At 35.6% G+C, this 11212-nt stretch overlaps 1 protein-coding gene across 1 annotated transcript; it reads right to left on the minus strand.

Moving 5' to 3' along the window:
- Positions 1-1781: 1781 nt before the first annotated feature.
- LOC136810695 (V-type proton ATPase subunit C-like) lies at positions 1782-9996 on the minus strand. The gene is made up of 13 exons (XM_067067269.1): positions 9855-9996; positions 9344-9411; positions 8479-8564; positions 7982-8076; positions 7568-7659; positions 6890-6988; positions 6261-6329; positions 5992-6084; positions 5425-5518; positions 4636-4701; positions 3938-4009; positions 3139-3228; positions 1782-2590 (listed from the first exon to the last, which is right to left on the minus strand). The coding sequence occupies exons 1-13, from the start codon at positions 9975-9977 to the stop codon at positions 2501-2503; spliced, it is 1137 nt and encodes a 378-aa protein (XP_066923370.1). The 5' UTR covers positions 9978-9996; the 3' UTR covers positions 1782-2500.
- Between the last annotated feature and the right edge of the window lie 1216 nt (positions 9997-11212).

Raw genomic sequence — 11212 nt, forward strand, 5'->3', positions numbered from 1 at the left:
GGGTATATAATTCCACTATAACATCCACGCTAAACTGAAAATAAAAACATTTTAAGAACATTTTCAGCTTAAATCCAAAGAAGTTAGAAAAGCCTGAAGACTTTTAATTTTTTTTGACGTTCTTATAAAAAAACGTGCAAGGTTTTAACGGTTTCTTTTCATCAAATTGCTAAATTTGAAATGTTATTGCAAATACATTTTCACGTCAAAAGTTTTTATTTCATGCACCTGAATTTTCGACAAATTGTGAAAAATCTTTTATAGTCAATAATATACCGGGTAGTCCAAAAAAAGTGTCCATAAAATTCATTTTTTGACGTAGCTTGTTTTTGTGGGTCTATTGACTTGAAATTTGGTACAGGCAATCTTTAGCATAACTCTGAGCACCCCTCAAAATTTCATTTTCAGAAAACAATTTTTCGAAAAGTTACAAACATTTTAATTAAATGTGTCGAAATCGCCTTGTTCAAAAATTGACGTCAAAAGTAATTTTTGAAGTCATTTCATTGCAATACCCAAAGTAACGAACTTCATAAAAAGCTGGTCCCATCAAACCAAGACTGAACGCTTCGTGAAAACGCCCAGAATGAGTGAAACTACCCGCCAACGTCGAACTGAACGTTCCGGCAGACTTGCTGATCGTTTCGAAAAGAATCCACGGCTAATTGAGAAATGTGCATTCCAGGATGAAAAGGACTTTACACTTGAGGTCCCGCTTAATCCGCAGAACGATCGAGTTTATTTCAAAGGTGATAAAAAAGATGTCCCAGAAGAAAATCTGTTTCATCAATCAAATCGGCAGTCCAAAAAGGTAATGGTTTCAGCATGTCTGACATGGAATGGAGCCACCCAACCGTTTTTTGTTAACGAAAGTGGTATGAAAGTCAACGCTGTCACATACAAAAAACACCTTGAAAAAAAACTCATACCGTCCGTTGCGAAATTATTTCCTCATGAAAACTGGATCTTCTTACAAGATGGTGCCCCTTCACACGGTAGTAACTTGGTGCAAGGATTCATGGAAGAAAGATTACGAAAACGTTTCGTAAAAAAGACTGACTGGCCACCTTCGTCACCTGACTGCAATCCACTGGATTATTATTTCTGGGATGCAGTCAAGGTGGAGGTGTACAGGGGCCGTTTAAACAACCCGTTCGAAAACGAAGAACAATTGAAAAGAAAGATCAAATCAGTATGGAAAAAAATCGGTTCCAATCATGAAATCATCCGAAAAGCTTTGAAACAATTCCTACCGCGAGTTCGTACTGTGAATGAAAATAATGGTGGATGTATCAAATTGTTTTACAATTAATTTTTGACTTTATTAAACGAACATTATGCTTAATGTTATTGTGGAAAGTTTTGAGAAAAAATGTGAATTTATGAATTCATAAATGAATTTATTTCAATCGTTTTGAAATATTATGAAGCAAAATGCTCTCTGAAAATAATTGACGTCAATTTTTGAACAACCCACTTTTGACCTCCTATTTTTAGAATCTTTTAACTTTTCGAAAAATTGTTTTCTGAATATGAAATTTAGAGGGGTGGTCAGAGTTATGCTAAAGATTGCCTGTACCAAATTTCAAGTCATTAGAGACATTAGAACACGCTACGTCAAAAAATGAATTTTATGGACACTTTTTTTGGACTACCCGGTAATTCAATTTTTCGATAGAAAAGTTCTTTATATTTCTGCTAAACTAAATATAAGACCAAATTTGAGGCTTATTGTTGGTAATATATTTTACGAAGAGTGAAAAAAGATTTAAAGCTAATAATCACTTTTTGAAACACTTATATTTCCAAAAAAATAATAAAAAATGTGAAAATATCTTTAATTTAATGAATAATTTTTTGCATGTTTTTAAATTTGGTTTTGTATTTTTCAATAATTATAAATTAAACAAAATTATTTCTATCATGATCATTGCCTTCCCAAAATTGAAAATGACTCAAAGATCGTGTTTGTAAGCAGAGAACTGTAATAAACACTTGATCATTTGGTGTATTTGAACGCTCAAAGTTTTACATAAGAAGGCTAAGATCACGTGAGTTGATAACGTAAAGTTGTCATTAAAATTTATGTTTTTTTTTCAAATTCGTCTAATTTTTTAAAAATACGACTAAAAAAAGTAACTTAAACTGAATAATAGAAAAAAATAACTTACTACGCCCGATTTCAAATTCAATTTCTCCGTATATGAATTTCAAACATCAGGTCGTGCGTAAAATAGTTTACGCTAGATCCACTTCGAGCTTCTTTAGATTAGAACAACTCATGAAAGCTTAGATAGATTACTGTGAAGTTTGGGTTTCAATCCTGAGTGGCAACTCAGTCTACCTTAACTGAAGAGACGAAAATTCTAAGACAGCTATAACCCCCGCAGCTAATGTCACATAGATTTTTTATAATATTCAAATAACAATATAAATTAGAGAGAAAATATATAAAAAATTGTTTTAATAGATCATACGCATTTGGTTGGGAGGAACAGATTTACCGGTCGAATAAATTGATTTTCATGTTGAGGTAAACGTAGGAGAAATATTCGTGTTGTGCCATCACTAAACCAGGGATGTCCACTTGCTGTCAGTGAAGAAAGAGAGAAGAAAGAGTGAGGAATAGCTCATAAGTTATAACTGATAAGTAATGGTCTCTTCCAGAACATTTTTATAAATGGGGTGGAGGATATATTGGATATTTTGTCCGGAGGTAGTGAAAAATTTTCAAAATTTGCCTTGTTTTAGGGGCAAATTTGCTGCTTAGGGGTAATTTTAAATGTCCAGGGGGTCAACTGATGATTGTCTGGGAGGGGGGGGAGTCTGTTGTCCGGGGGGGTTTAACTTTCCAGAAAAAGTTTTTCTCCACCACCCATATCCAAATTATTTCAGGAAAAGCCCAATATAGGAATTAGAGACAGTAAAGCCGGCTATCAAAGAACTGAACGGAACGTTGAAAGAGATTTGAACGATTTGAAGCGCCGTAGCCTTGACCTGTGGCCGTCCCTCTTCATATGAATCGCACCTTTATGCACGTTATGGATAAAGATTGTGCGGAAACAGAATTTGCCAAATACACAAGAGAAGAACTCGAATTTATTGGGAGTGAAAATTGCAGAAGCCAAAAACCCTTACATCATTCGAAATATTAGCTTGGTTGCCATCCAAATAAGCGTATAAATTATCCAACGCATCACGAAGTTTACGGATCTTCCCTTTGTTTGGCTGAAAAATTAAAAAGAAAAAAAAACAGATTATTTAAAATTTATAAAATTTTTTTTTCCAATCCAGTTATGTCATTCTTCTATTTGGGAACACCTGAGATCAGTCATTTGACTTTTGTTTTCCAAAAAAGTTATCTGATATTCTGATGGCGGCCGCCTACGTTAAAGCTCTAAAGGAGCGGGCCAATTTCCCATCGGAAGGGAATAATAGTCGGCCTTTAAAGTGTGGAATCCCCAGTCAGGCTCAACAGCCCTTACACGTAAAACCTGAGAACATTTTGGTGGGACCCGACAATCTCCGAAAGCGAGGGCTTGCGTTCAGGCCGCCCATTGCAAAATCCTCAACTCAGTCCGGCGAAATCCCGTCATTTTAAAACTCCAGAAAAATCTCTTTCCCGGCCTTAAGAGTTTCAGCGTCTTGGAATAAAATTTCTACATCGAGTGCTAGATAACCAAAAAAGAGCAAATATAAAGTGACGGGAGCGATAGGTGACGGGGCAATACAGCTTACATGTGTAAGTTACATGTTTTTTCTATAAACATAACGTTTTATAAGGATATACAGGCTCAGATTTCGGTGCCTAAACAATGACTCTATTGTCTAAGAACAATAGAATTTTAAACACAATGCGAGCCTGAAATAGGAGTAAACACTTGCTTATAAAAAAACATGTAGTAGAAAAACGAAGAAAAAAAGTTTCTCAGCCCACCTGTAGAATCATGGCTTGGAAGTTGACAGGCAAACCATAACGTAAAACCGATTCCACAAAAACACGTAGAGCCTGTAAAAGAATTGGATGAGTTGAAAGAGCTTACAGAAGATTTAACTAGTGACCTGAAAATTGTTACACCTCAGTCTCGGTGACTCAGGAATTTTTCAAATAGTGAAGAAGAACTACTAGCTTAAAGCAAAAGAGTTTTCGGATTCCAAATTCTTTCGTAAGAAACCCATCAAGTTAAAACTGCAAAGTATTCTCTCGACAAACATAACGTTGTTTTTATAGGCCTTGACCAAAAGTAACAACTTATACAATTTATAACTATCCAGCTAACTCTCGAAATAGCTATTCCCATTGCGTCCCTCGCATAACTTAAGGTTTAATCTCAAAATTAATACCTTATGAAATTTAGAGTTTTACTGTGGTGGTCATCTTTGAGATTGAGATTGCCCTTTTTTCATGTAGAGGAATAGTCTATATTTTCATATGACAAAAAGGCCAATCTCAAAGGCAGAACAGGATTGCAAGATTTCCAATTTTCCAAGACACCTATTTTGAGATTGAACCTTTAGTCATGCGAGGGACGATTGCAAATCCACGAAAGCGGTTTACTTCACATTTAAATTTAAGGCTGAGTGCTGATTTTTCGTAATTTGATCCAAGCAGAAATAGAAAAATTTCAAACAAACCTTGACATGAGTCCAAGCGATAAATAATTCACCGAAATTCACTCTCAACCATCGAACTAACGGTCCCTGTAAGACAAGAATAAAGAATGGAAAGTTTGGTTAGAAGCACTTACCTTTATATATCCCTGGACCAAGCTATATCCGCCATCTTTGATCGGTACCCGAGAAGAAGCCATGGCAATGTTAAGATTAACGTCTAACGGCGCTACATCATCAAAAGTATTCGAGAAAAAGTAGACCCTAGCGCTCTCGATGCATTTTCACCACTATTGAGTAATGCCGCCATTAGGGTACTAATTTCAAAAAAATTCCGATCAAAGATTTTTGGTTAGCCGGGATTGAGTATCTTGGTCCAGGGATATATAAAGTTCAGTGTTGAGAAGTTGTTGTACAAGGTTAGGGCAAACAGACGCAGCTTATGAAGGTGAGTTTGTTATGTATAGCGTAAGAAATTACAAAATCCTTTAGAGCCGTAGTTCCTCGGGAGATAAGTTTCCGACCCAAATATTGATGAAGTTATTTGATAATGACTCTAAAACCCGGGGAGGGGCCAGGTTACTACTAGGGTTGAAGAATATCATGTATGTACGGACCGAATCTGAAAACTGACTCTTAAATTTTATCAAAAAATTGACCCTTAGAAGGACAGATAGATAAATGAAAATTTCCGAAGTTTTCTACCCTAAGAAGGACGATAGGAAGACTTTGAAAAGTCAAAACTTACCCTTATCGTGGGCACATAACAAATACCTGTCTTTGCAAAAGTACCCTTAACTCATTAATACTTACAAACTGTTTCTTTTTATCTTGTGCAAGTTTCGAGAGTTGTTCTTTGCTTGCAATGATTGCACTGTCATCCCATACAAAATCCCGCACAACAAACCTGCAAAAATATGAAATGGAAAAAATATTTTGAATAAATAAACACTAAAATCTCTTTACTCCTAGTTTGGGATACCTGCACAACGGCGAGGAAAGTATAAGAAAACAGTCAAAAGTCGATTAGCACATCTTTTATTCCTTCTACAGAGAGTTCTATAAAATCAAACTTCATTGAGAGAGAAACTCCAAGCAAAGGGGAAGGGGTCAATGCTGGTTGCGTCGAAAAATCTTGAAAAGATTAAGATAGATAGGATAGGAATGTTTAGGGTCGATATTTAACGTGGATAGCCCAATAATCTAGGACTTTCAGACAGTCTTTCGATTGTTTTCACGGGATTCACCGGCTATCTATGAACTGAACGGAACATTGGAAGGAGCGGGGATTCGAACCGCGAACCCCTGGTTTAAGATGCTGACGCCATTGACCACTTGGCCATCGCTCCTTCTTTGTGCAGAGTCCATCTACTAACTTACTTCTTTTCACGTGCATGATGTTTAAATTCGTCGACAACTTTCTTGAACATTGTGACAGAGTAAATTGAATGTTCGTTATCTTCTATCACCAGCCTACAAATCAAAAACAAGTATCATAATCCGTAGCATACTAGATAGGCTAACTGAAATATAGAGTTTCTTTCCAAAAGCAAGATGTAAGGTAGACTGGGTAGACTACGTCTATTTTTTTAGCGTGCAGACGAGAGAAAAGAATATACACCGAATCTAAAATAGGAAATATAGCTTACTGTGATGACTTGGGGACGATCATATCTGTCAATTTTTCATACGTGGTCATCCAATCTTGACTCAAACTCCTGAAAATCACAAAATCATTTAAAAGGAGTTATTTAAGCTTGAAATTCTAGAACGGTTATAGGGTATGGGCTTTTCCGAAATAGTCCGTGCCCCCCCTCCTGTTGAGGATATCAAACATCCAGGGAGTTCAATGCTATCTGGATATCCAGGGGGTAGGATCTTATTTAAGAGGGAGAGGAGAGTAGAGGATATAGGAGAAAATGCATGGATTTCCTCAACAGGGGGATGGGGGTACGGAAAAATTTTCTGAAAAGCCCAATACTCTACGGCACAGCTTAGAGAAATAGAACAATAAAATTATAGGGAAACTAACATTCCCCACAAAGCTCTGGTTATAAGAAGCTTGAATAAATGCTAGCCAGTACACGACAAAATTCAATCCTTTTCGATTATCTTTGTACGACAAAAAGTCCTGGAAAGAAATCTCAACTGATTCGATTGCCGTCTACATATCAAACAGATACGCTACACTGTTCTTTTCACTTTGAGTTTGTTATGAAAAGAAAAAAGAGAGAGGATAAACAACAAAAAACAATCGATCAAGTAAATAATCAGATACCTTGGCACAACTACTAATAGTGTTTGTAGATACTCTGAACCCAATACAAAGTGCTCCTTCTTGGCGATCGATGCCAGATTTCTTGTCAGCAAACTTCCGCTGTTGGTAAATAAGATAGTGGATTGGTGATATTCATTACGTAATTTTTTCTAAGGAAATACCTCGGTTTTCACTAGCAATGGCACGTTTTAAAGAACTTTCCTTCAGCGTGGCAAATTTAACGGAATATACTGTAATATTTTCCGTAGAATGAATAGATACCATGAATGAAATGCAAATAAAAACGGCTTTTTCTCTCTATTCTTTAGATGTTCGAGTTATGTATTAATTTTGTAAAAGCGAGGCCAGACACAAGAATCATTCCCAGTCAATCACAGGGCCAGTCAATATAATGACCATTCTAATTCGACGAAACTTGTGAAAACTTTAGCCTCTATTAAATCGCTGTCATCAAGGCAAAAGGTCTAATCTCAAAATTAGTGTCTGAGGAAACTAAGAATTTTTCTGTTTTGCTAACTTAAAATTTTGAGATTGACCCTATTTTCATGCAGATGGGATCCCCCTCACTGTGACAAATGAGACTACTCTATATGAGGAAAAAGATCCACTGTAATGAATGAACAAGTGGAAAGAATGTAGCAGTGAACAAAGAAAATTTCACAGATTAAAAGAACTCACGTTTCTTTACGTTCAAGAGACTGTAGGTTATTCTTGATGGTGTTGTAAATCGTTGCTTTCGATTTCAAATCACTGTCTATCTTGGACACTTGCTGAGGAGAAAGGAATACAGAATTTTAGAGAATCTTAATGATCATATTCCAGTCAAATCTCTTCCAATAAAATAGATGTTACTTTTTACACCGTCAAGGAGTCTTTGAATTTGAGCAGGATTTATTTTAGCAAAAGTGATTCTAATTATAAAAATTCGAATTTTTCAAGATATAAAAGATATATTTAACTTTTTTTCAAAGCAAATATTATTCGACTCCAGGTAACCAGCTGTATCATCAAAGTGACGAGTAATTCAGAAGCTTTTAAAACCAGTCGACTTTGACTTTGCTTGAATTAAGATAATTGAAGAGTTTCCCTTACAACGCTGATGATTTCCGAGATCTTTTTCAATGGAAGATGGATTGGATATTTTTCTTTATGCCAGGAAAATTTCGTCAAATATTGCTCTGGGTACACTGGAAATGAAAAAAATGGGAATTATTTAGGGCAGGGACCAGAGGAGAGAGATTACAGAAATGTAACTTATCAATCCATTTGTATTGGGTTATACGACCACCACTTCTCGTGGAGACCTAAAAAATCAAATATCCAAGGACAAGACGGGATATTTTCTATGTGATTATCGTCCAAAGATGTCAAGATTAAATAGACTTCCGGAGGTCAATATGTTCAAGTGCTCAAATAGTTCAAATAAAATTGTATAAAAATTCGGAAATTCTGTGGGGGTTAGACGCTGGAAGGGGAATGGATTAGTTGAGATTAAAAATTAAAGAGGTTTGGTAACATAAAAAGTGTAGGCTTTTTTCTCATGACAGTCGAGAAAATCCTTTTTTAAATGATAATATCTATTTTCTTACTATCATTGACTTGTAGATTTTCCATGACTTTATCTTGTTTTTCTTCCAAAACATCCATGAAATAATTTGCCAGCTTTTTCACATTCCTGAACAAGAAATGGAGTACATCAACAAATTGAAGAAAGATACTGAAAACTTAATAATAGTGAATTAATACAGCTGTTGTAGCTGACATTGCTAAATTTACTGTAATACAATAATGACCGGTTAGTGAGGGCTGTACTGAGAAATATTGGCCGAGGTCAAGTAACGACCGAGCTTGCGAGGTTGTTGCGTTGACTGAGGGCAATATTTTCAGTACAGCCCGAAAAAACCGGTCATTATTGTATTTGTTAACCGTTTCCTTCAGTTTCGATCGATTTTAGCGCTTTATCCAGGAAAAATAGCGAAATAAAGCGAAAAAAAACAAGCGAAAAGAGATCAAAAATTGTTATAATTTCTGACGTCAGAAATAAAAAATGAGAGAAATGATGTCAACGCATTGTTCATTTTCCTTTGAAAAAAGTGACGTCACAATGAATTTTCCTGACGACGGGCAACTCTGAGCAATGTAGCCCCGTCGTCATGCGAAAAGAACCAATTGCATTGCGCAAAAAGCCGTGTATCCCGCTTCGAAAAAGTAACCGGTTAACAATATTTAATACACCCTTTCGACTTAATTATCTCACAAAACTAGATCCAATCTTTTTTGATACCTTTTTTTATATTTATGAGGGGAAAAAGACTTCTACGAGTTCAAGGTAGCGAAAAGTGTATGGAAAAGTGTCTGCATGGTAATTGGCGGCTACGCTCGAAACCATTTATTATCTTACAAGCAAGATTCCCCGAAAATTAATTTGGTTGGGTAAGATATAAAAGGAATTACCCCTCCACTTGTGTGTCTAGTTTTCCTAATTCGTCAGAAAGCCCAACCAATGTATCAAGTGTGCCAACCTAAAACATTAAATTTATGATTTACAACTTTGTGCTGGCTGTAGACTAAAAAGATTACTATCACCATTGAAAGTTTTCGACAAAAGCACTGCTGAGTGAGTTATATACTAAAGTCTCAAACAGTCTGTATCACTTTATTTTTCTCAGCACCCATTCATGCTATGCTAGAAGTTATACATCGTTGGAAAGAATTTCAATTTTTTTCATCTTCATTTTGGTTTTGCTTACAGTAATCTTCATTTGTAAATTTTTCAATAAAGTGTTAATAATAACACAATAAACAATAACAGACTCTTAAAGTTTGTATGTATGGTTAAAATGGTTCACGATGAGGGAAACCGTGTATGTTATCCATTCTGGCATTAGTGAATGAAAAAGACGAAATTGTAAAATAGTTGTCAAAGTTATCAAAGGAAGAAATATTAAAAAAAAGAATCAATCACCTTGAGATCCGGAAGATTAAATTTGTATATCAAGGAAAATTCTTCACATCTAGCCTTGCAGGATTCCCATGTCTGCTGAGTGGTCTTTTGACCTGGTGCTGAGATCAACCAAAATTCTGTCATTTTTATTAAGTCTAGCCTGAAATGAAATCAAATAATAGAAATATCAAGAGGTTCAGAACTGTTCAGAAAGCAACAAATCATCACTTTGAGCTGCTTTCAGTCCCTAACAGCAACCAATATTTTTAAGGTGAGAAATTAGTGGTCCAAGATGCATTGTGCTATAATGTATAGCTTTCTTCTCTAGCTCTCTCCAAACAAAACAAACAACCAAATAACACTGATAAATTATATTGAAACTATGGGGGAGAACAGCGTTATTTTAGCTATACTTTGCAGGAACACAACAGATACAGCCCCCCTGATCAGAAGAAGAAATTGGCTTTCCGATGCGATATTCCAAAACTCCAAAATCTTTCTGATCGCTCGCCTGCATGCATTTTTAACAGCTGCTGTGACGCGAACAAAACAATGTTTTGATAGCCACCTACAGTACAGTAAAGTAAAAATAATTCCGAACAAGTAAATGGGTCATTGTTTGATTGAGGTCCAGCAACATTTCCAGGAAATAGCCTATTCAGCCTTGTGCAATCAGAAGAAAGGATTCTTTGAAAAATTTAACACTTATTAACACAAATTCCTGCTTTCATTTGAGTACAGAAAAGGAAAAATTCAACCCTCCTCAGAATCAAAGATTGTAACAAATAAAGTTATACGACTGCTCATCATCCAAGACGCTGAAAAGCCATTATCGTCTGAAATTAGGGTCAGTCATTAACCTTCATCATACACAGCGATTTCATTAGTTGAAATTTAAAAATGACTTTCCGATAGAGCGACTTACGAAAGCCACTGAGAAGAAGAGACCCCTTTTGTTTTTGATTTTTTGTTTTGTTTTTGAGTTTGCTTTCTTTCACTTTTAAAACACTATATACAATAAATACTGTAACTTGGTCTTATGTAAGGTGCACAATCGTCAAGATTTTTGACACGGAATAAGGAAGAATTCACCAAAATGAACTTCAATGCATTAGTACTTACCTTGAAATCATTCAAATATGTTCATTCTTATTCCGGAAATTTTTTAACCTGAATGAAAACCAATGGCTGTCACTGATGAGCTGGTTCATCTTTTCAATCACGTTTTTTTTAGTAAACCCAGGGTAAAATTAGACTACAATCTATAACCTGCTGCCTTAATAGAAAATCTTGAAAAATAGAAGAAATTGCTGATTTTTTCATGCAAGCAGCATACACTACAGTACCTGAAACGTGGAAGCTGAGGTTTTTAGCTTTCT

This window comes from Clytia hemisphaerica, unplaced genomic scaffold, assembly GCF_902728285.1.
Source record: "Clytia hemisphaerica strain Z4C2 unplaced genomic scaffold, Clytia hemisphaerica genome assembly, whole genome shotgun sequence".
Classification (NCBI taxonomy): domain Eukaryota; kingdom Metazoa; phylum Cnidaria; class Hydrozoa; order Leptothecata; family Clytiidae; genus Clytia; species Clytia hemisphaerica.